The sequence below is a fragment of the Salminus brasiliensis genome, chromosome 18, assembly GCF_030463535.1.
Source record: "Salminus brasiliensis chromosome 18, fSalBra1.hap2, whole genome shotgun sequence".
Classification (NCBI taxonomy): Eukaryota; Metazoa; Chordata; class Actinopteri; order Characiformes; family Bryconidae; genus Salminus; species Salminus brasiliensis.
The window spans coordinates 32,624,161-32,648,690 of NC_132895.1; the positions used below are offsets into that span (position 1 = coordinate 32,624,161).

Here is a 24,530-nt window from a genome sequence, read left to right on the forward strand (position 1 = left end):
ACAGACCATTGCTCGAGGCAGCAGAGACTGGCCGCTCTAGCGTCGTCTCTCCAGCTTTAATTGAGCACTGAAAAGGCTGTGGCAGCAGTACTGATCTAGACCTGGAGTAGTGGCTTCGTCCTCATTGACCCTCCCTTCCTGCAGTGCTTACCGCGGCTGCTGAGGTTGGGTTTCACTTTCTGGCCGATAACCGTGATTGAGACCACTGAGCTCTATTACCGCTCCCTTCATTTACTTCCAGACGCTAGCAGGACTCTCCAGGAGCGTTCTCCAGCTTTATTCGTGCTGCAGTAATGTGCACTCATTTAGCTGGCAGATTTCCACAGTAACAGAGCAGATGGCTGAATGGTCCAAATGTGTACAAGCACTTCAGGAATCTATAGCTCAAAGAGAAAAAAATCCAAAGGTTGCCTAGTGACTAGACTCCAAACGCAGTCACAACACTCACAAACTCTCATGTTCCACTGTAACAGTTCCACACTGTTCTCTTACCTTCTGAGAACGTTCCTCACTGCTGTGGGCTGAGAGCCCACTCTGCTAGAACACAGCAGTAAAACAAAGGAGTTCAAATGAACCAAATCAACCTGTCTATGAGGTTCAATAGATGTCTACCAGGTTTAGTAGATGTCTAACGGGTTTAGTAGATGTCTACCAAGGTTTAGTGGGTGTCTACTAGGTGTAGTAGATGTCTGCAAGGTTTAGTAGGTGTCTACAATGGTTTAGTAGATGTTTGCCATATTTAGTAAGTGTCTGCCAAGGTTTAGTAGATGTCTAGCAGGTTTAGTAGATGTATGCCATGTTTAGTAGGTGTCTGCAAAGGTTTAGTAGATGTCTGCAAGGTTTAGTAGGCGCCTACAATGGTTTAGTAGATGTTTGCCATATTTAGTAAGTGTCTACCAAGGTTTAGTAGGTGTTTACTAGGTTTAGTAGATGTCTGCTAGGTTTAGTAGGTGTCTACCAAGGTTTAGTAGATGTATGCCAGGTTTAGTAGGTGTCTACCAAGGTTTAGTAGATGTCTGCAAGGTTTAGTAGGCGTCTACAATGGTTTAGTAGATGTTTGCCATATTTAGAAAGTGTCTACCAAGGTTTAGTAGATGTAAAGAAAGTTAAGAGGGTTCATTTAGGGCATGTTAAATCAGGGCATGAGCCCAGGACCACCACAGATACGCGATGCCATTCCCCCATGAGTGTATAGCATAGCTAGTATGTCCATGTAGCTTGTAAATCAGGTATGCTCACATAGACCGTCCACTATGAGTGAAGTGTGTGTGTGTGTGTGTGTGTGTGTGTGCGTGTTTGTTTTTGAGTACACATGGGTTAGTAGAAAAAAAATAGCATCATTAGGATCAACAGTAAGGCTTACAGTCTGTGCCAGGGGGCCGCAGTTTAAGTGTTGAGTGCTCATACGCTAACCCTAAACTGCCTGGCCCTAATCTGAGATTATGCCTCTGCTCTAGCATAAAATTCGCCCAATCCCTAACTGATGCCAGCGCTGTAATCCAGACCGCACATCTAATGAACAACCCGAGCACACAGGCAGACAGTGCTGATGCTCAACCTAATCCGTGTGCACTATATGTCCAAAAGTATCCAGACACCCCAGTGCCACCGTGCCCAGCCGTCTAGAGTACCGTCTGTGGAGCTGTGGAGCAGTCCCCCAACCCTGGTCCATGGAGGTTTTGGTGCCCTGCACAGTTGATTAGTTGGGTTGGGTGTCAGGACAGTGGGCCATTCAGGGCCAGGGCTGGGGACCACTGGTATAGGAGGCTCTCAAGCCTCCCCAGCATTGGGCTGTGGAGCGGTGTTCTCTGGAGTGACAATGGAGTGTCCTCACATGTAACTAGATCTAACTTTGTGTGTGTGTGTGTGTGTGTGTGTGTGTGTTTAATCCTTTTTTTTTGCTGTTTTATAAACGCACTGCCTCATTCTCTCACTAGTGGGCAACAGTTTACCCGCCTCAAAGGAGAGGAGGTGGGCAACTGGAGCGGCCTCGTTAGTTACCCCGATGATGGAGGGATGAAGCCAGCCAGAAATGGGAGGAAAAGGTACAATACAGCACTGAAACAGCCTGACCACACCTTTAACCACCACAACAACAGTCAAATCAGAGAGAGAGAGAGAGAGAGAGTGAAGTGAACAAACATGAATGCCCCCTCCATGCATGTTGTTGTGTCAGCAAAGAGCTACGATTGACCTGTCTACTAACAGCACAGCCAATCAGAGGCGGGGGACTTATCAGGTTCCATTGCTTAGACTTGCAGAGGGGCCGGTCCAGGCCGAGGTGGAATCATCACCAGGGTGAAGTGTAGCTTTTCAGAGGAAAGCCTTAGGGGCTTGATGGTCGCTTATTTTCTTTTTTTTAAATGCTGCCTATGACGCTAACCCACCTGTCTGCATGTTGACAGATGCGTCCGTCAGAATTTTCAGCACTCAGAGAGCTCCGTAATTATCACACCCTGCCTAGCCGATATTAAGAAGAAAAAAAAAGAAAAGAGAAGGTAGGCCATTGACGATGATGGCATCTCCAATCAGTTTCTCTTTCTTGCCAAACCCCCCCCCCCCCCCTTTCCCCATTTCTGGGAATGATGTCTGTTCCTTTTCCATCCGGTCTGAGAGGGTGCATTCGTCCACTGCCCTCAGTGCTTGGAGCGCTCCTGGTCTGCTTGTGCATGCTGTCTGAAACCACACCCCCCCTCCACCCCCTTACCTTTTGAATCTCTGACTTCCCTCCATCAGTCACTCCCAGCCCTCTCCTGCATCACCCTCACCCTGACCCGGTGGCGACGGCGCTGCGAGTCCTCGTCCTCGTCCTCATCCTCGTCCTGTTGCTCTCCATGCCTCTGTCTCCCATCAGCCCTTGCTGCCCATCTTCAAACCTCTGCCCGCCGATGTTCACCTGTACGCGTGGGTCACGAACACAGCACAGCCTTTATGTATGTGTGTGTGTGTATGTGTGTGTGTATGTGTATGTGTGTGTGTGTGTGTGTGTGTGCTACCGGCACTACTGCCTAACTGCAGTCTCCTGTCCTGCACTGTCGTCTTGTCTTTGACTGGGATCTCGTTGCTGTTTTGTTGTTTGTGGTTATTTTCTGTTCCTTTTTGATCCGTGCGAAGCAAACGTGGGCCACGCCTCTGCACGCGTGCCCAGAACACACCACCCCACCCCCGGCTACCCAGTATGCACCACTCTGGGCTACAGCACACTTACATGTCCTCCATGTCCTCACAGCAGTCAGAGATGTATGAAATCGCTCTTTGTGCTTCTGATTCTTTCTGCTTGAGCATCTTCCCTCCCCTTTTTTTGTTGTTGTTGTTGTCATTTCTCGTCCTGCCCTCCTGACACTCTCATGACTGTTGTACTGTGTTTGATTTCACAGTGTCACCTGACATCAACAACCATGTTGGCTCAAATTCAGAGGGGCCTTTGGTTCGCGTCCTCTGGGCCTCAAGGCCTTGATAAAAGCCACCGGGTAGCAGTCTAGAGCGTAAGGTGGTAACGGCTAACGAGAGCGCCGTCCGGCTCTGGAGCCGTGTTACCTGTGTGAAGGGGCGCTCCGGCCAAAAGCAAAGAGCAAATCTCTTATAAACGAGGTCTTAGCACAAACTTGGGGATTAGAACCAATAGCAGTCAGAGAGTTGTCTCAGAACAAGCAGTGGTTTGATTAGGACCAATCACAGTCTGGATGAGGTCTCAGGTCAAACAACATGGTTATTAGAACCAATCACAGTAAAGGAAAGGTCTCGGCACTAGCGGTATGGGGATTAGAACCAATCACAGTAAGGGAAAGGTCTCAGAACTAGCGGTATGGTGATTAAAACCAATCATAGTCAGGAGGAGGTCTCAGATCAAACAACATGGTGATTAGAACCAATCACAGTAAGGGAAAGGTCTCAGATCAAACAACATGGTGATTATAACCAATCACAGTAAGGGAAAGGTCTCAGAACTAGCGGTATGGTGATTAGAACCAATCACAGTAAGGGAAGGGTTTTAGATCAAACAACATGGTGATTATAACCAATCACAGTAAGGGAAAGGTCTCAGAACTAGCGGTGAGTTAGCTAGCAAACAGTATTGCTCTGCTTTTCAGCCGTTCAGCGCTACAGAAGACTGCGTAACACGGCACAGAACATGCTAGGTTTAATGCTAAGTGTTATATGCTAGGTTTTGGCCGGACTGTCCCTTCAGAGCTAAATGTACTCCAGCTAATTTAATAGCCATCAAGCTAGCGGACCTCCCGGCTCCCAGGCGATGTAAAGACTAACGTGCTTAGCCGCCATTATTTTGGCTGTAGACTAATGTACAGCGAGGGGCCCGAGGCAGTGGAGTGAAGCAGAGCCAACGTCCAACATGCTAACGCTAATTAAGCCTGAAACAGCCGTTAGATCGTACGAGGAGAGGACAGAGGACAGAGCGGTAGACGTGGGCCTTGACGGATTCCAGCATGCTAGCCGTTCAGTCACGCCTCCATGTACCCGCTGTTCTTCTCCACCCGCTAAACGCTTCAGCATTCTTGTGTTCTTATGTCTCACAGCCAAGGTGGACGCACCCACACACACGCATTAGCATTAGCATTAGCACGCACATCTGTGTGTCCCCGTGTGCTGTGTCTCTGTCATCAGTGATGTGATGGGACCCCTCTGAACCCTGCCTCTCCCGAAACACATGAACCAGTTTGAGACTTTCAACTTATCTAGTGCAGTTGGAAAGGTGTGTGTGTGTATGTGTGTGTGTGTGTGTGTTTGTGTGTGTGTGTGTGTGTGAGAGTGTTGCTGCAGAAGAGGAGGAGACCTAAAATGCAGCAGACAGCAAGACAGATAACAGCTCAGTTTCATTGTGAGTGTGTGAGTGCGTGTGTGAGTGCGTGTGTGTGTGTGTGTGTGTGTGTGTGGTCAGGGTTTAGTGTAGTATAGTTTAGCTGCTGTATGACTGTGTGTGTCCTGCCAGGTATCTGGAAAGTTCAGATGGACCCCTACAGTACAACTCCACCACCTGCAGAGAACTGCGGCAAGAAATCACCGATGTCAAAGTGCTCTCTATGTGAGTGTCTCTCGCTCTCGCTGCCTCTCTCTCTCTTTCTCTGCTTCTCTCTGCCATTTTCTGTCTTTGCCTCTTTCCCAGTTCATTTCAGTCCAAGACAGTCCAAGTAAACATGCGTCTTGACCATTATTGACTCTCAAGTCAAGTCCCGAGTCAGTACAGGCACGTCTCACTTCCCGAGTCAGTACAGAAATCTCTCACTTCCCGAGTCAATTTGGACACGCCTCACTTCCCGAGTCAGTTCAGGCATGTCTCACTTCCCGAGTCAGTACAGAAATCTCTCACTTCCCGAGTCAATTTGGGCACGCCTCACTTCCCGAGTCAGTTCAGGCATGTCTCACTTCCCGAGTCAGTATAGAAATCTCTCACTTCCCGAGTCAGTTCAGGCACGCCTCACTTCCCGAGTCAGTATAGAAATCTCTCACTTCCCGAGTCAGTTCAGGCACGCCTCACTTCCTGAGTCAGTACAGAAATCTCTCACTTCCCGAGTCAGTTCAGGCATGTCTCACTTCCCGAGTCAGTATAGAAATCTCTCACTTCCCGAGTCAGTTCAGGCACGCCTCACTTCCCGAGTCAGTTCAGGCATGTCTCACTTCCCGAGTCAGTTCAGGCATGTATAGAAATATCTCACTTCCCGAGTCAGTATGGGCACACACACACACACACACACACTCTCTCTCTGAAGCATGCTGGATCTGCTCTGTCTGCAGGGCAGCTCTCCTGAGGGACTCGTGTTCCTAATGAAGGTTCTGACTTGAAGGAGAAAGTCAGCGAAGGGCGTCTATTCAGAGACATGCTATTTTGGTGCTCTCTCGCCCTCTCTCTCTCTCTCTCTCGCTCGCCCTCTCTCTCTCTCTCTCTCTCTCTCTCGCTCTCTCTCTCTCTCTCTCTCTCTCTCGCCCTGTCTCTCTCTCTCTCTCTCTCTCTCTCTCTCTCTCTCTCTCTCTCTCGCCCTGTCTCTCTCTCTCTCTCTCTCTCTCTCTTACACACACTCACATCGCCTGGCCTGTGTTCCTCTCACACCTTCTCCCTCCTCTCTTCACTCTGTGTCTATTTGTATATTTATGCTCTTTGTGTATAACACATTTGTTGCGTGTGTGTGTGTGTGTGTGTGTGTGTGTGTGTGTGTGTTTCAGGGTGAAGACCTCCGAGTTGTTTGAAAGATGGAGAAATCTGCAGGTTTGTATGTGGGGCCAGAACAAGGAGGAGACCGCCAACTTCAAGTGAGTGCTTTACTACTGACCGCCAGTGACCGCTAACCCCGCCCGAGACCACTGCTTCCCGACCCTGCATATTTTACTAGTCCCCCCCCCCCCTCCCCCTACACACCCGGGCAGGCTAGCAGACCCTTCCTAATTAAAGGTGGTGTGGTAGAGCAGGGCCCCTCTCAGGGGTTCCTCAGGACCAGGGTCGGGAAGCACTGCTCAGGACCATCATTAGCTAAGATGATAGCCCCCCACCCCAACCCAGGACTTGATAGACATAGGGTATGTGTGTGTGTGTGTGTGTGTGTGGTGCTCCTTCGGATACTACTAGGATAAGATTGGGGAGTTGGCGATTAGGTGAGATGGGGTGGTGATCATCCATTCAACATCCTGACCTCACTAACACTCCTGTAGCCGAATGCAATCAAATCCTCACAGCAATCCTCGTTTCCCCATCTATCATCCAATCAAAAGTAGAACAGTAGAGACAGTTCCTCCCAGATCAACTCTTTTTAATCCCCTTGATTGGTGTCTCAATACTTTTGTCCACACAGGTCATCATTGCACAATTTTAACTCCACCCCTTTCTGTCCGTCCAATAGGATGTCTCTGTCTCGGTGCTGCAACGCCCCCTCTTTCCTGTTCACCACACGGAGGAACACGCCCTCGGGCACTAAACTACGCTACGAGGTCGACACCAGCGGCATCCTCCACATCAGCCCGGAGATATTCAAAATGTTCCCTGATGTGAGTGCGCGCACACACTCATACACACACACACTTATACACACACACACACACTCACACACACACACACACACTCATGCACACCCAGTCCGCGGTCATGGCTGCAGTCTGTGTAGCCGCACCCTGCTTGCCAACCCCTGAACAAACCTTCCCCGAACTGTCAAGCAGCCGGTTGCCTAGCAACCTTTCCAGAACAACCCGCCGCCTAGCAACCTCATCCCAGCAGATGTTTGTTGCCTAGCAACAGCTTCACCCTGGCGATGCCGCTCTGTCTGTCTGTCCGATCTCGTCCTGTAGGACATGCCGTACTCCAAGTCCCAGTTTAAGAAGTGCGCCGTGATCGGAAATGGAGGGATCATCAAAAACAGCAAATGCGGGAAAGAGATCGACTCGGCTGACTTCGTCTTTCGGTAAGAGCTGGGGCTGGGGGCCGGGGGCCGGGGGCCGGGGCTGGGGCTGTTTTTGGGGTCAGCGCGCCTCCGTGCCTCACGTTCCTCTGTTTTCGTTCCTCAGATGCAATATTCCTCCCATCTCTGATAAGTATGCAGCTGACGTGGGAACCAAGACTGACCTTGTGACCATTAACCCAAGCATCATCACAGAGAGGTGACACACACACACACACACACACGTGTGTATGATACCACATAGGCCCCTCTACCACATCCCTCTCTGTGTGTGTTCCTGCTCCAGGTTCCAGAAGCTAGAGAAGTGGCGCAAGCCCTTCTACGACGTGCTCCTGAACTACGAGAACTCGTCCATGGTGCTGCCGGCTTTCTACAACACGCGCAACACGGACGTGTCCTTCCGGGTGAAGTACATGCTGGACGACTTCGAGTCTCCGCGCGGCGTGTTCTTCTTCCACCCGCAGTACCTGCTGAACGTGCAGCGCTTCTGGGCCGTGCAGGGCGTGCGGGCCAAGCGGCTGAGCAGCGGCCTCATGCTGGTCACCGCCGCCATGGAGCTGTGCGAGGAGGTGCACCTGTACGGCTTCTGGGCCTTCCCCATGAACCCCGCCGGCATCTTCATCACCCACCACTACTACGACAACGTCAAGCCCCGGCCGGGCTTCCACGCCATGCCGCACGAGATCTTCAACTTCCTGCACATGCACGCCCGCGGGATCGTGCACGTGCACACGGGCGTGTGCAGGTGATCCCGGCCCCTCGTGGCGCCAGCCGCGGAGCCCACCTCTGAGCCGCGTCCCAAACGGTCAGGCTTCGCGCGCGTCTTCGGGGGGCTTCCGGCCACGGGTTGCGTAAAAAACAAGTGTGGGTGCGCAAAGGAGTGTGTGTGTGTGTGAGAGTTAAAGACAGTATCTCTGCCTTAAAGGCCAGCCGTTTCGTTCCACGCTGTGTTTTTGATATTGTGCGACTTTGTCGGTGCTGTCGCTACATGGTTCTTGTTGCAAGGTGATTTTTTCCGTTTTCCGTGGCGTCGTTCTCGTGAGACCGTGGCTTTACGATTCACTCTGTGAGAGGGCCAACAAAGATCCGTCAGTGGCGCTTCATTTGAAGGCTGCCTGCATACGGGCTTCGTAGCACATTCATAAGCACTGGGTGACGTGTTTCACTAATCGGTAGTTGAGTACTGAGGGACGGCTCACGCTAGCGATTGCAGGAGGACTCAAGATACTATAGGAAGTAAATAACATTGTATGGAAATACGGGGCCGATGCCACGTTCCAGGTCCAGTTATAACACTGCTATGAAGGCTTATTCCCGAGTAATGTCCCTTACTGGACAGAAGGAACCCACATATCAGGACTTGCTTTTAAACCTACTTACATTAATTATTTATTTTTGTATTATTTTGTGTTGAATATATATTCCTGCGTATCTTGTTCCACAATTCGGTTTTTATTGGATGTACGGTTTCCGCGTAGCAACGGATTTTCTGCAGCTTTTCCCCCCTGGAAATGAATGGAGTGCACTCTTCTTATGTCGCACTGATCCAAATACAGTAGGAACACGCCACAGACTCACAGCCACTTGCCAACACCCATATCAACTGCCTAGCAACACTCCCTAACAACAGCCCATAAGCAACCCCATATAAGCCACCTGGGATACCACTGCAACCATCTAGCAGTATCATACCATCAACATAGCAGTACCATAGTAACCAGCTAGCAACACTATAACAACTGATCAGCAACCACCTGAGATACCATAGCCACTACCTAGCAACACTACAGTCTTTACCTAGCAGCATCATACCATCTACATAGCAACTGCCTTGCAACCCCCTTAGCAACACTCCCTAACAGCAGTCCATAAGCAACCCCATAGAAACCACTTGGAATACCATATCAACCACCTGGGATACCACTGCAGCCGTCTAGCAGCATCATACCATCTACATAGCGACAGCATAGCAACCACCTAGCAACATAATCTAGTTCTTCTAGTTAAACTGTTCTCAGCTCAGAAAGCTGGGGCCAGAGTGCAGGGTCAGCCGTGCTACAGCGCCCCCTGCAGCAGAGTTAAGTGCCTTGCTCATACAGTGGCAGCTTAGCTAACATGGGGATGGACCCCACAACCTTGTGGTCAACAACCCAGAGCTCTAAAGATCTTGGGTCCTCTTGTTGTTGCTGGCGTAAGCTGTTCATAAACACTCAAGTGTTCATAACTTAAAGCCGTTATTCAGTGCTGATGCCTGTGTTAAGACGTCTCTATGTAGGGACCCAGATAACATGCCCGTGTGGGGCCTGTAGGAGCGGCCCAACTGGGGACCAGGAAGTTTTGCCCACGGGTTCCACAGTTGGCCTCAAATACCCCTGGACCTTTGATGCCCACCAGGGTCAGTGACTGGACCAGGAGGGCTTAAACATGGGCCACATCTGGGTCATGGGGCCTAGAGGAGACCCCTGTGAGATTAGGGTGGGCTGTAACGATGGGGCCCATTCGAGAAACCCGGTTGGGTTCCAGGTGGGCGTTAGCTTTGTACATGACTTGCCACTGGAACCCACCAGGAACCCACCCATGTGAGCCCCACACGAGCATATTGGCTGGGTAGCCTTCATAAGCCTGCGTAAGAGTCTTATAGACACTCTGTATAAACATGATCACTGACCTGTAAATGACTGATAACTATTGTAGACCTGCTCCGTCCTTCATTATCCTTCGTCCTTCTGATCCTTTCAGAACCTCTGTAGAGTTTTTATGGCTAGCATATGAGCCCCAACGTCGATTCCAAGGGAACAGCGCGAGAATGGAACCGTCGTTGGCTTATTATAGTTTATAAATATTTCTAAGCATTTTATAAGTATTGTTACTTATTGCACAGTTTACGAAGTCTTTACGAAGTCTTTACGAAGCTTACACGTGGCCCTTTTCACAACTCAGCCTTGAGACTGTTTATCACTGCTGGACCTCGTTCTGAAGAACCCGGGTGATCTTTCCGCTACGCTCCAGATTGTTTTCTCGTCGGTCTCACTTTTGACGTTTCTTGTATATAATAATATTAATAATAATAATAATATTAGTAATAATAATAATAATAATATCGAGCTCCTGTTCAGAAGATAAAGAGGTGACTTGACTTTTCTCCCCAAGGTTTTTTTTATGACAGCTGAAGGTTGATGAACACGTCAGAAAAGCAATACGGCGCCTAAACAGCATCCTCCTCCGACCTCCTCCACCCTCCTCCACCCTCCTCCGACCTCCTCCTCCTGGTAAAATATCCAACACAGCTCATAAAAACCCACTTTGTCGCCTGAGCAGAACCTCGTTTGCCTTCCCTGCACTGTGTCTCCCTACGCTTTGCCAGTGGTTACTTTCAGAACTGGACTTTTAGAAAGTGTCCAAAAGTGTCCAGACGCCTCTGACTTATGGAAACGACTGCGAGCACATGGGCTAGAGGGCTGCGAAGCCCCCCAGCATTAGACTCTGGAGTGTCAGAACCTGACCCCTGATGTGTAAAGCCTTCCCAGAAGAGTCCAAGCTGCTAATGCAGCACACGGGGTCAGCCCCAGACGGTCAGTACCCTTGGTAGAAACCGGTGTCCAGAAACTTTTGGCCACTTTGGGCCAGATTCATAAAAGCAGGCGGTACACTACGCAGAATGTGTGGCAGTCTTGTCCATCATGAAGTCACTCTCGCAGGGCTCGCCCTCAGGAACAGCCAATCAGACTCCACATGTTAATGAGCTCATGCATATTAATGAGCAAGGCTCAGAGCCACGTGCTCTCGCGAAAGAAGCAGATGTGCTGTTCGTGGAACGTGGTGTCCATGTTTTCTACAGTCATTGGTCTCAACCAAAAATCCTCATTCATTAAAGCAGCTCTTTGCAAGAATTGGTGTTTTTTTTTTTTGCTACTGGGCTCCCCCTACAGTTGGGGAGTGTCATTTATCGCTGGGTTTTACTCCACTGCAGTAAATACAAATCACGCTACGCATGCATTTCTGGACAAGCTCTGATCTGAAGGTGGAGCAGCATGTGGGCTGAGGCGGTGAGGAATACTACAGGCATTACACTAATGTGACTCTATGGGTTCTGCAGCGTTACACAGCAGCAGTTCTGGAGAGAGGTTCTCCTCCTCCTGCAGCTCCACCACCAAACCTCCACAGTGCAGTAGCAGCAGGAATGCCGGAGACGCCGTTCTCCTCCTGTTCCAGTCAGCATTCATGTGTCCGTGTGGTTTATGAATCTGGCCTGTTGTGTGTTTCTCAATGGGAGGATCACCCACCTCCCCACCCCGGCCTCATTCGTGTCTTACGCCGCACTGCCTTTTGGGTGAAGTCACTCTGCACTGCATGTGTCACTGATAATTAGCATCGGTCACTTGGTATGGACACTGTTGAGAGAGGTCAGGGAGAGCTTATGGACATCAGAGACTCCAATGTTATGAACTGTCCAGCTTACATGAAGCCCACCTGAACCTGGACGAGCCACTATGTGTTAGTACAGTGTGTGTTGGTGTGGATGGACACTGTGATGGACACTGTGATGCAGAAGGAACACCAGTGTTTCACTACACATGAACTGAATAACTGATCAGGTGCTGGAATTAATCATTTAATAAGGTCTGCACTGTTTGCCCCCCCCCCATTACATTTATACATCACATGGTTCAAGTTCTGTCTTGTCTTTGATGTTCATCACGAAAGTGACGGCTTAGGAAGGGAGCTCGTTTTGGTGTCGCCTTGGGGGGAGCGCTTCGGACCGTGGCTTTACTGTACTTTGTGCAATGCGTGTCTTTTTATCAGACCTGTAAATAAATGAATTTGGAATTATGTATTTGCTGTCTTCCTATCACTCTACCTGTCTGTCTGTCTGTCCGCCTGTCTGTCTGTCTGTCTGTCTGCCTCTCCAGTCCATGTCTGCAGTTCAGATGGACCCAGTGCTCTGGCCAGGTGCAGCAACTGCAACTTCAGCACCACGGACAGCGCTCATTCTCCCCAGTGCTGCCCCACAGTTGTCCCCTTTTTAGTTCAGCACCAGGGACAGCGACCAGTCCGCTTGAACAGGCTCAGAGGTGGGGAAGAGTGGAACAGGGGCCAGGGGCTGGATTTGCCCAGCCAGGGACATATCTAGAACCTCCAGAAGGTTTCTCATTAAATCAGTTTATTATTTAATAATTATTTTGGTGGTTAATCTGATGTTCTTTTGATGTGCTGTTCTTTTTCTTTTTTCTTTCTTTTATATCCTATAAATCATTTGATCTTCTCTGAAGGCCTTAGAAGACTCTGAGGGTTCCCCCAGAGACCCATTTTTAAATTTAAATGAAAGTAGTCAGGAAAGTCCTCGTTGCCATAGGGCATAACACCATGCGGTAGAGGGTTAAACTCCTGAACAGGGGTCACCTGACAGGTCGTTGTTTAGATCTCTGTTTCAAACGCTTTCACTACAAGATAAGGGACCTGCACATGCTGTCCTCAAGGAAAGAGAAAGATCAAAGGTCACTTTTTGTTGCTTGGTCAGCTGACCCCTGAATTGTCTACCTAATGTGCTCCTTAAGAAAGCATGAATTATTAAACCCGCCCTGTGTTTAGCTTATCATGTAGCCCACAGAAGAATGTGTCCCAGGCAGCGGCGTTCGATGGGAGGGTATTTGATAGCTCTGCAAGATGTTCTTTTGTCTCTGCTGTGTGTGTGTGTGTGTGTGTGTGTGTGTGTGTGTGTGTGTGTGTGTGAGTGTGATGTAAACCACAGGTGGCGGATTCCAAAAGGCTTCACTCGAGCCTCTGTTGAAAGTGGGTGTGTTTGTAAAACAAATGGAACAGTAGCATCCAATCGCTGGTGATGCCACAGCCATCCGTAACTGGGAGTCTCATAGAGGCCCTCCCTCTCCCCCATAGACACGCCTCCTCCCAAGATCCTAAGCATACCCCGTCATCTGTTAAACATGGGGCTGAGGGTGTTCTAAAATCTGCAGGATGACTTCAACTCAACAATTATTTCAACAGGATCTGCAGATGTACGATGGAGTGGATGCATGCCAAGTGTTTGGAGGTACTCCCATGTCTGTGTTACCTTCTGGCTCCCTCCTTTAATTAGGCTCTAACAGTCAGATCTGCCGGTTCTGTCCATGTGCTCCATGAATCCAAGCAGAACTGATTGCAACTCTTTACCCTTTTTCTAAAAGAACGACTTCCCACATGTCCGGCCTGATTTTCTTCCTTCTCCGAGGTCTTTTTTTTCCATTGCAGGAATCCTCCACAGCCACATTTAAGTGGATTGAGGATCGCCTGTTTTAATCCCCATTCCAGAGTCTTAGTTTTAACCACAGTGTTCAGAGCGCCATCTGGTGTCCTCAAGGCGCCGTGATGAGGGGTTGCGCTTTGGATCTTGGGCTGGAGATTTCAGAACACCACCCACCACCATCATTTCCAAACCTCCAAAGTTCTTTTTTTTTTCAGGTGTACTTTGTTTAATCTATCTCGTGTGTGTGTGTGTGTGTGTGTGTGTGTGTGTGTCTATGATGCTGTGTTTATCAGATGATAGCGGTATCAGGTGGAGGTAATAAGTCTAATGGAGGGATCTGGCCTCCAGCTCCCAGTCTGGAGTGAATTTCATACGACTTTACCTACGTCTCTTATCTCTCACTCCTCCACCTTCTCCTCCTCCTAGAACACCTTCATGACACACACCTGCACGACAGCCACACGCACAGCAACACCGTGCTTAATGGCCGGGCGTGTCTTCGAGAGAGTCAGGGCGACGGTAGATGCTGTAGAGACGCACAGAAAGAAGGACAGTTCTTGTTTCTCCCGGTTAAGCCTCAGCTGGCAGGGTGCCAATGTGTGTATAGGCACAGGAGTGATGGGCTCAGGTGTGTGTGTGTGTTTTTTTTTTTTCGTGCTCTACATCAGTTTACCATGTCTCTTGATATCTCCTGTAGATTTCAGAACACCACCCCCACCACCACCATGTTTAACAGATGAAGGCTTGTGCTTTGGATCTCGGGCTGGAGGTGAGGAAACAACCCCTGTAGATTCCAGAACACCCCCCCCCCCTCCCCCACCACCACCACCTCCACCCTAATTACCAAACCTCCAAAGTTCGGAGCCTTCTGTCATCCTAATCACATTCAATGATGCCGAGGTCTGGACTCTAAGAGGTCTAAGAGGAACATTAGCAGTCTAGCGGGTAGCTTCTCTCAGTAAGAGCTTCCTCCCGATCATCTCATGGATGGACACCCACCTCCACCTGTGGACGTTCTCAGGTCTGATGAGGAGTGGAGCTGTGTTGGTTGGTGATGGGGGTTGGTGATTGGTGGTCTACTGGAACGCATCTCCTCAGAAGTATCTCCTGACAAACGGAGACCTTGAACCTAATGGCTGGTTTTTGCCGCCGGCGGCGGCGGCAGTGGCGGCGGCGTCTGCTCCTCCGGGTGATGGTGCTCTGTGTGTTAATGGCGTGGTGTCTCTGTGTTAAAGAGTTTGACCACGTTAATGTAATCACACTAACTTATTTATCCCCCCTAATGAAATCGGAGTGAATTATTCATTGGTGTTAGTTAAGCACCTTTAATTATCGCTTCTCCGCTTATCCCTCCCTCCCTCGGGTATCCTCTTTCTGTCTGTCTGCTCCTCCCTACGTCCATCTGTCTGTCTCTCTGTCCTCTCCCCGTGCCTGCGGTTCAACCTCCGTGCATATTCAGGCATCACAGGTGTTAAAATATCCATAAGGCCGCTTCATAAAGTCGGTCCGCCTGCATTACTTATTTACTACTGCCTTGCAGTAGCTTTTAATGACAATAACTGCTGCAGAGCCTCGGCAGGACGAGGAGTGTGTGTGTGTGTGTGTGTGTGTGTGTGGTGTTGGAGTAAAGCGATCTGCCTATTATGAATAATAAAGGTCCTGAAGTCCATCCCCCCTCTCTGTCTATTTCTACCTTCTCTCTCTCTGCTCTCCATTTTCACCACGGTGTCACGTGACCCCACTCTCCGCCCCACTAATCATTCATGAGCTCCATGGCGGGAGCTGCCCGAGAGGCCCCGCCGAGCTCCGCGCTGAGGCCCAGGTCCAGCTACGCCGTGGGGCCCCTGCGGTCACCCTACACCTGCAGACACACGAGGAAACCGCTTGCCCTGAACCCAGCCTGCGCTCTCAGATGAATAAAAGATGCCGGCAAAAGCGAGAAAAGGCTCGGAAACCGAAGAAAGGGGTGACGAAGTGGAGGACAGGGAGCCGGAGACGAAAGGAGAGAGCGGGAGCGTCGCCAGCGGAGAGAACAGGAGGAAGAAACACAAGAGCGCCGGCGAGGAGGGAGGGAAAGTGCGGCAGGCGGTGGGCAGCCAGAGGAAACCGAAGGGAGGAGCAGAAGAACGAGTGAAGGAGAAGAAGAGGGTTGAGGAGGAGCTCGAAGAAGAAGAGGAGGACGAAGGAGAGCAGAACAACAATGAGCCGGTCGAGAAGGAAAAGCGAAGGGCCGAGAAACCTCCAGCTGCCGAGGAGGGGGAGCAGGTGAGGAAGGAGGAGAAGAAGAAGAAGAAGAAGAAGAAAGCCGAGGAGGAAGACATGGGCTCCAAGGAGAAGAAGAGCAAGGACGGGAAGAAGAAGAAGAAATCGGCAGAGGACGGAGAGGACGATGAGCTTGTCCAGGAGGAAGATGCCGAGGAAGAGGGGGACAAGAAGAAGAAGAAAAAGGACAAGAAGAAGAAGAAGGGGTCCGACAGCGACGATGAGAAGAAAGGCAAGAAAGGGAAGAAGTCCAAGGCCAAGCAGGTGGACTACTCTGAGATCTACCAGCAGGAGCTCCTGAACTATCACACCGAGGACTCGGATGGGTATGAGGACGAGTACTACAAGAAGAAAGGTACCCTTCTCCTCCTTCATACTAGATAAGGATCTAGACGCCCTGTCTGTCTGTCTGTCTGTCTGTCTGTACGTCTCTTCTTCTACTAAAAATCCAGAGCTTCTTCTAACACCGCTTGGCTTGTTTACGTTAATTCTGTAAAAAAAAAAGGGTCAGCAGCTGAACCGTCGACTGCAGGAGGTCAGGAAGGACATCTTGTCCATGGCTTTCTAACTGTCCCCCACTAAAAGGAGTGAAAAAGGAGGACCATGGTTGAAGCTCGTCCTGCTTGCAATCGAACGTCCTACAAGTCTCAATCTCTAAATTTTCGGTGAAGGTTTTCACATCCTCCTCTTCCTCATCTCCCACGTCTTCCTCGTCCCTCCTTCTGTCCACTACCTCCCCTTTTATCATCTGTCAAACCTTGGCTCATCACCACCTCCTCATCTCCTCCCTGTTCCTCAGTCCTACCTCTGTTCCTCACCACCTCCTCATCTCCTCCCTGTTCCTCAGTCCTACCTCTGTTCTTCACCACCTCCTCATCTCCTCCCTGTTCCTCAGTCCTACCTCTGTTCTTCACCACCTCCTCATCTCCTCCCTGTTCCTCAGTCCTACCTCTGTTCTTCACCACCTCCTCATCTCCTCCCTGTTCCTCAGTCCTACCTCTGTTCCTCACCACCTCCTCGTCTCCTCCCTGTTCCTCAGTCCTACCTCTGTTCCTCACCACCTCCTCGTCTCCTCCCTGTTCCTCAGTCCTACCTCTGTTCCTCACCACCTCCTCATCTCCTCCCTGTTCCTCAGTCCTACCTCTGTTCTTCACCACCTCCTCATCTCCTCCCTGTTCCTCAGTCCTACCTCTGTTCCTCACCACCTCCTCGTCTCTTCCCTGTTCCTCAGTCCTACCTCTGTTCCTCACCACCTCCTCATCTCCTCCCTGTTCCTCAGTCCTACCTCTGTTCCTCACCACCTCCTCGTCTCCTCCCTGTTCCTCAGTCCTACCTCTGTTCCTCACCACCTCCTCATCTCCTCCCTGTTCCTCAGTCCTACCTCTGTTCTTCACCACCTCCTCATCTCCTCCCTGTTCCTCAGTCCTACCTCTGTTCCTCACCACCTCCTCGTCTCCTCCCTGTTCCTCAGTCCTACCTCTGTTCCTCACCACCTCCTCATCTCCTCCCTGTTCCTCAGTCCTACCTCTGTTCTTCACCACCTCCTCGTCTCCTCCCTGTTCTTCAGTCCTACCTCTGTTCCTCACCACCTCCTCATCTCCTCCCTGTTCCTCAGTCCTACCTCTGTTCTTCACCACCTCCTCATGTCCTCCCTGTTCCTCAGTCTTACCTCTGTTCCTCACCACCTCCTCATCTCCTCCCTGTTCCTCAGTCCTACCTCTGTTCCTCACCACCTCCTCGTCTCCTCCCTGTTCCTCAGTCTTACCTCTGTTCCTCACCACCTCCTCTTACTTCTTACTTCTGGCATCTTCTGCACTGATGAGTGATCCCTATCTCCAGACCTCATCTGTGACTGGCAACTAACTCCCAGAGGCCTCCTCTGTATCTCTGGCAGAGAGCCCCCAACAAGCATCCCTGATTGGCTGGTCGTGGTGGTACCCGCGGCAGGGTGGCACTGGGAGCAGAGGCACTTGGCGAGCAGCCGGCAGGGGATTTGAAGCAGACTGCCACCTCTCTATGGTCTGAAACACAATGCCCTAATCGCTCTATTCATACGGCCTTCTGACAGTCATGCAGTGCTGGGAGGAGCGCGGGCCAGCGCAGTCAGGCCTGGCATTTCAGAGAGCCTCCATTTCCAGGAGACGGTGTCAGCCCTGCTGGGAGGAGGACAGTCAGCCAAGTCTTTAACCTACACCTTAATCTACACCTACACCCTAATCTACACCTTAATCTACACCTACACCCTAACCTACACCTTAATCTACACCTAAACCTTAATCTACATCTACACCCTAATCTACACCTTACCCTTAATCTACACCTTAATCTACACATAACCCTTTATCTACACCTACACCTTAATCTACACCTACACCCTAACCTACACCTTAATCTACACCTAAACCTCGATCTACGCCTTAATCTTCACCTACACCTAATCTTAATCTACACCTTAATCTACACCCTAACCTACACCTTAATCTACACCTAAACCTTAATCTACATCTACACCCTAATCTACATCTTACCCTTAATCTACACCTAAACCTTAATCTACATCTACACCCTAATCTACATCTTACCCTTAATCTACACCTACAAACTAACCTACACCTTAATCTACACCTTACCCTTAATCTACACCTTACCCTTAATCTACACCTAAACCTCGATCTACATCTACACCCTAATCTACACCTTACCCTTAATCTACACCTTAATCTACACATAACCCTTAATCTACACCTACACCCTAATCTACACCTTAATCTACACCTACACCCTAACCTACACCTTAATCTACACCTAAACCTTAATCTACATCTACACCCTAATCTACACCTTAATCTACACATAACCCTTAATCTACACCTACACCCTAATCTACACCTTAATCTACACCTACACCCTAACCTACACCTTAATCTACACCTAAACCTTAATCTACATCTACACCCTAATCTACAACTTAATCTACACTTAAACTTTAATCTACACCTTAATCTACTTCTACACCCTAATCTACACCTTAATCTACACCTTAACCTTAATCTACACCTTAATCTACACATAACCCTTAATCTATACCTAAACCTAACCTACACCTTAATCTACACCTAAACCTAATCTTAATCTATACCTTAATCTTCACCTAAACCTAATCTACACCTATACCTTAATCTATACCTAAACCTAACCTACACCTTAATCTACACCTAAACCTAAACCTAATCTACACCTAAACCTTATTCTACACCTAAACCTAATCTTAACCTACACCTTAATCTACACCTAAACCTAATCCTAATCGACACCTTAATCTACACCTTAATCTACACCTAAACCTTAATCTACATCTACACCCTAATCTACACCTTAATCTACACCTTAACCTTAATCTACACCTTAATCTACACATAACCCTTAATCTATACCTAAACCTAACCTACACCTTAATCTACACCTAAACCTAATCTTAATCTATACCTTAATCTTCACCTAACCCTAATCTACACCTAAACCTTATTCTACACCTAAACCTAATCTTAACCTATACCTTAATCTATACTTAAACCTAACCTACACCTTAATCTACACCTAAACCTAATCCTAATCGACACCTTACTCTACACCTAAACCTTAATCTACACCTAAACCTAATCTTAATCTATACCTTAATCTTCACCTAACCCTAATCTACACCTAAACCTTATTCTACACCTAAACCTAATCTTAACCTATACCTTAATCTATACCTAAACCTAACCTACACCTTAATCTACACCTAAACCTAATCGACACCTTAATCTACACCTTAATCTACACCTAAACCTTAATCTACACCTAAACCTAATCTTAACCTACCCTTAATCCACACCCTATCCAGTCCTTCCAGATCCTTCTATACCGTCCTGGTCTTCATTTCCTCCAGCATCATAGAATCATAGAGAAGCTCGTGATGGGATTGTCCAGTGGACCCACAGGTCATTCCCTGGTTCTGGTTCTGGCCAGAAGCCCATCTTGGACCCGAGTAACACTGACTTTCAGGCTTTAGAGGAAGAGCTATGTGTCCTGCTTCGTGCTGAACAGTGAAGAGGCAGTGTGTAGCGTTCCAGATCAGCACTTTTACTCGCCGAAGCCCGATACCCTCGACCCCGGGGGCTGCCCGAGAGGGAGGACTGTAACCCGAGGACACCCCTGACTTGCTTTCACCTGGTTGACTTGGTTAAGTTACGGCCATATTGCTTACACCTGCTCTGCCCTTACAGATTAACATGGAAGGGCTGGAGGGTTCGTCTTGGTGCTGGGTTCTGGACGACATCCAACGGGGCAAACAGTGGTCACACCGGGTAGGGTGGCGACCATCCAACATACCAGAGATCTAGTAGAAAGCCTTCTTTCCGGGACAGTGGAGACGCCAGCTCTTTTCAATACCCTTGATTTCTGAAGAAACAGTGAACGAGACGGTGTCCCAATACTTTTGTCCACAGGGTAGTTCAATCTGGAGAACGTTGGAAGTGTTCTAAGCAACTGTCTCTCTCTCTCGCTCTCTCTCTCTCTCTCTTCAGTATTTGAGGTAGTGACAGTGACAGGTGACGTGAAGGGGGCCGGGACCGACGCTAACGTTTTCGTCACCTTATACGGGCAGTTCGGCGTCACCCCGAAAGTTCACCTGGCCAGCAAGTGAGTTCACCAACCTTCCACCTTCCTTCATGCTGGAATCCTTAGTTGTTGTGCAGGCCTGGAGGAAGTTCTCCAGCGGACCGGCTGAGCTGTAGCCGTAGTTGGAGGCAGTCCGATCTCAGGCGGTTCCAGACTCGCTCAAGATATGGAAGATCGAGATGGGCCGTGACTGGATTCCAGAGTCCAGAGAAGTGGACTTCCGCCGGACGCACGTGTGGAGCGATGCCATGTTGCAGAACCACTTTTATCTGTAACGGAGAACCTTCTGCAGAACCTCAGCTCTATGTAAAGGTTCTTTACTTATTGAGAGGTTCTCCACACTCACACATATCAACACACGTTATAAAAGAACCATCCTAAGAACCTTGTAAGTTTAAGGGGCGCTGATTCAGGTCCGGTATCGACTTTTAAGGTTCCGATCCACTTTCGGTTCTTTGACGTTCTCCTCAGCTGCTGCAGACAAAAGCTGCCTTAGACTTCTTAGAGTTCACCTGTGACATTATTCCAGTGAGGGAAACCCGAACCGAGCTTTATCAGAACTCATACGTGTGTTTAGGTTACCACTTAGCCGCCAAAACAGAAGCTAACGTTAGCTTCTGATGCTAACTCTTCGGTCCACCTTAAATAGCGCGGCGGTTACGGTGTGGACAGCGCGGCGGCGGAGCGCGGCTGAGGCGTTATTTAAGGTGGAACGGAGAGTTAGTGCTAGCTTAGCGCTAACCTTACCTCGCTGCAAACGTGAGGCGGCGGCGGCGGCGGCAAACGGCTCACAGAGCAGCAGAAGAGGACGGTTTGCACTCTTCAGTCTTTCACAAAATGTTCTATGTTCTAGCTATGTTCTAAAACAAAACATTACAAAAGAAAGAAAACACAAAAACGCCACCTAGCTAGCGATAGCTAGTTTGGTTGTAGCTAGCTGGCTAGTCGAGCAACGACACAGCCCGTCTTTACTCCAGAATTTCGCCGGGTCAGAACCCAAAATGTGGTGGAAATGCTCTATGTGCTTATGTTCTACCAGCGAAAGAGAACCACGCTCCTTTATTTGGTTCTAGAGCAGCTCAGAACGGCGCATTTAGAACTGAGGAGGAGGCTAATGCTAATGCTAATGCTAATGCTAAATCTCATCCACACGCAGGCTAATCGATCAGGCAGCAGAGCTGTAAAGGTAGTGGGGTCAGTTAGATTGGACTGTTATAAATATTAGATATGATTATTATTGCTATTATTATTATTATTACACTTAATAAACACCATAGAGTTTAAAACTGAGCTGCTAGAAATGAAGCAAATCAGATCAGGATGTAGTCTGATTATAGAAAGTGTCTGATTATTGAAAACTGGTACTAAAATAGGAAGTTTGTGGTGTTTACTGTTGTGGATCAGCACATTTTAGCTTTATAGAAACACAAATATCAGATCGGATCCGATTGCATTGGTATCGGCTGATATTCAGTCTGACATTCAGACTCGGATCGGGTAAAAAAACGCTTGATTCTTGCTTTTAAGAGTGTTGCAAGGTGTGAACGCGCTGAAATAAACTGAATTTGAGATCAGATTACAGCTTATAATGTAAACGCTCCTGTCTGATCTGAATCAGCATGGTAAGTACTGAGTAAGCATGTGATCTGGCTGGGTGTCCTCCAGGCCTCTCAGCCAGACAGACTGGATCTACACCATCACCAGTAGAGTACGGTTGGGTATAGCAGTAAACAGTGGAGGTGGATAAGGGAGCGTCGATGTTGCCGTTGTAACACTGTGCCTTTCTCTCCATCCCCTCAGCACCGAGAAGAGGTACTGTCCATCAAATAAGGCCACTCAGCCACAGCCGAGTGGCCTTGCGTTGCATTTTGGTTATGATGTCGTACAAGAGAGCGTCCTGGGAGCTTCGACCATGGCATCCTCCCCCCCCCCCCCCCATCGCACCCGTTAGGACCAATTATCCCCCTCTCCTGCCGTGGTGAAGCTCAGGACCGCCTCTCCTCTGTACAGCATCACCGCGTATACTCACCTGTAGGAAGGCGGAGCAGGTCACACGACGTCCAGGTTCTCATTCATGGCCAATGAGAAAAGGACAGCTGGGTGGTGCTGCTTCCAGTTCTGTGTCTCTTCAGAGACTCTCAAAACTCTCCCCAGTTGGTCAAGGCTCAATAACCCTGCTCGCTCTGGGAGAGTTTTGCCTTGCTCAGATGAGTATCCGTGAGCCGTTCATGTTGCATAATGACTCGCTAAAAACTGGATCACACGGAACCGGGGAACGTCAGAGCTCACAGGTTCCAGGAAAAGGACGAAGCGGGTGGCGGCAGTAACTACGCTCACATGCACACGATACCCGACTGAGATCTAGTCCCTTTCTGGTCTTGTCACCCCCACACGATCCACGTTCGCGTTTTAGGCCCCCTTAAATGGACCTGCCGACCAGGAGGTGGTCTTAGTAGTACTCAGGGACCGCAAACACTGCCGGTCCCTGAGTACTAACACTGTCGCAATCTTCCATGGTGGCTCAAACTGAGATCACTTGGATCAGACTACAGCCCGGTGCGGAAAGTCCGGTTGACTTGCTGCCCAGTGGGATTCGCTGCCTAATCAACATCAGTGTGAAAGGTAAACAAACCGGATGCAGAATCCTAAAGGGTTTCCTTTTGGGCTCTGGTCTGGACCAAGAGAGGTGTAGACACGCCCTTAGCCCGACCAAATTTTGACCCACGGGTGTGCATGTGCACGCAGTTAGTGCTTCTGGACTCAGATTGGTCAGTCGATGGTCAGAATGCAACATTTTGGAATTGAGATGAAATTTAACAGAACCACTCTGTCTGTCTAAATTGCATCATTTCCAAAGTTTGCGGATGAGGTTTGTCAGTGTTGAACTCTGTGTGTGTGTGTGTGTGTGTGTGTGTGTGTGCGCGTGCGTGCCTGTGTGTCATAGTGATATCATCAGGAATTTGACCCATGTGGACTGTAGGTGCGTGTGTGTGTTTGATTAATTTGGTCGGAGAGAGTGTGTGTGTGTGTGTGTGTGTAATTCATACTGGGTGATTTTTAATTTATGCCGTTTGATTAGGTCTCAGATTCAGTTTTGTATGTGTGTGTGTGTGTGTGAGAGAGAGAGAGAGAGAGAGAGTGAGGCAGTCCTACTATCTTGTATTGTCTCTCATTCACCTCTGTTTTCGTCACAGGAGCAGAACAGCTTTCGAGAAGAACAAAACCGACGTTTTCCGAATCAAAACTCACAACGTCGGGCCAATAAAGAAACTCAGGTACATGTCCAAAAGTTTGTGGACACCCCTTCTAATTTACACATTCACCTACTTTAATCTGCACCCACTGCTGACACAGATTGCCGTCCAGCTTGTCTCTAGTCCCTGTAGAGAAGAAGCACTGCCAATAGAATAGGACTCCCTCTGGAGCAGATCAACATCATGAACCTATTGGCACCATGCTGCCTAATACCAGGCGTGGGCTATAGAGGGGTATAAAGCCCCCCAGCAGCATTGAGCTGTGGAGCAGTGGAGGAACTGGAGTGTTCTCTGGGATGATGATGATGATGATGATGGTGGTGGAGCTCCATCCAGTACTTTTGAATAGGATGAGCTGGGGAGTTGGGGATGATGAGGTGGGCTGGAGAGCGTCCCTCCAGAATCCTGACCTAGATGATGTCATGAATCTAATAGAAACACGTCTGTTTTCACGTCTTTTAGGATCGAACATGACAACACGGGAATGAGCGCCAGCTGGTTCCTGGATCGCGTCGTCGTGACGGACATGAACAGACCCCACCTCAGGTTCTTCTTTGCCTGTAACAGCTGGCTCAGCAGGGAGGAGGGCGACGGGCTCACTGTCAGGCACCTGCTGGGCAGCCTCAACCCCATGGACATCCCCAAACGTACGTACTCCAGCAAAGGAGCTCTGCACTCTGCTCTGAGCTCAGCACTCGGCCCTGACCCCGC

General features: G+C 49.2%; 2 protein-coding genes across 4 annotated transcripts in view; both read left to right on the forward strand.

The window, feature by feature from the left end:
• Window positions 1–12,230, forward strand: part of st8sia5 (ST8 alpha-N-acetyl-neuraminide alpha-2,8-sialyltransferase 5) — a 17,065-nt gene extending 4,835 nt beyond the window's left edge. The window contains exons 2-9 of one of the 2 annotated variants that reach the window (XM_072662634.1): window positions 1,938–2,045; window positions 2,406–2,498; window positions 4,949–5,041; window positions 6,178–6,264; window positions 6,849–6,993; window positions 7,291–7,403; window positions 7,507–7,599; window positions 7,687–12,230. In XM_072662634.1, coding sequence (XP_072518735.1) covers window positions 1,938–2,045; window positions 2,406–2,498; window positions 4,949–5,041; window positions 6,178–6,264; window positions 6,849–6,993; window positions 7,291–7,403; window positions 7,507–7,599; window positions 7,687–8,149 — 1,195 coding nt within the window. In that variant the 3' untranslated portion in view covers window positions 8,150–12,230. The remainder of the gene's footprint in view (window positions 1–1,937; window positions 2,046–2,405; window positions 2,499–4,948; window positions 5,042–6,177; window positions 6,265–6,848; window positions 6,994–7,290; window positions 7,404–7,506; window positions 7,600–7,686) is intronic. The other variant, XM_072662635.1, reaches the window with a different exon arrangement.
• A 3,334-nt stretch (window positions 12,231–15,564) lies between these two features.
• loxhd1a (lipoxygenase homology PLAT domains 1a) overlaps window positions 15,565–24,530 on the forward strand; it is a 51,207-nt gene continuing 42,241 nt past the window's right edge. The window contains exons 1-4 of one of the 2 annotated variants that reach the window (XM_072662631.1): window positions 15,565–16,258; window positions 20,472–20,586; window positions 23,760–23,840; window positions 24,282–24,466. In XM_072662631.1, coding sequence (XP_072518732.1) covers window positions 15,565–16,258; window positions 20,472–20,586; window positions 23,760–23,840; window positions 24,282–24,466 — 1,075 coding nt within the window. Of the gene's footprint in view, window positions 16,259–20,471; window positions 20,587–23,759; window positions 23,841–24,281; window positions 24,467–24,530 lie in introns of those variants that run through there. The other variant, XM_072662632.1, reaches the window with a different exon arrangement.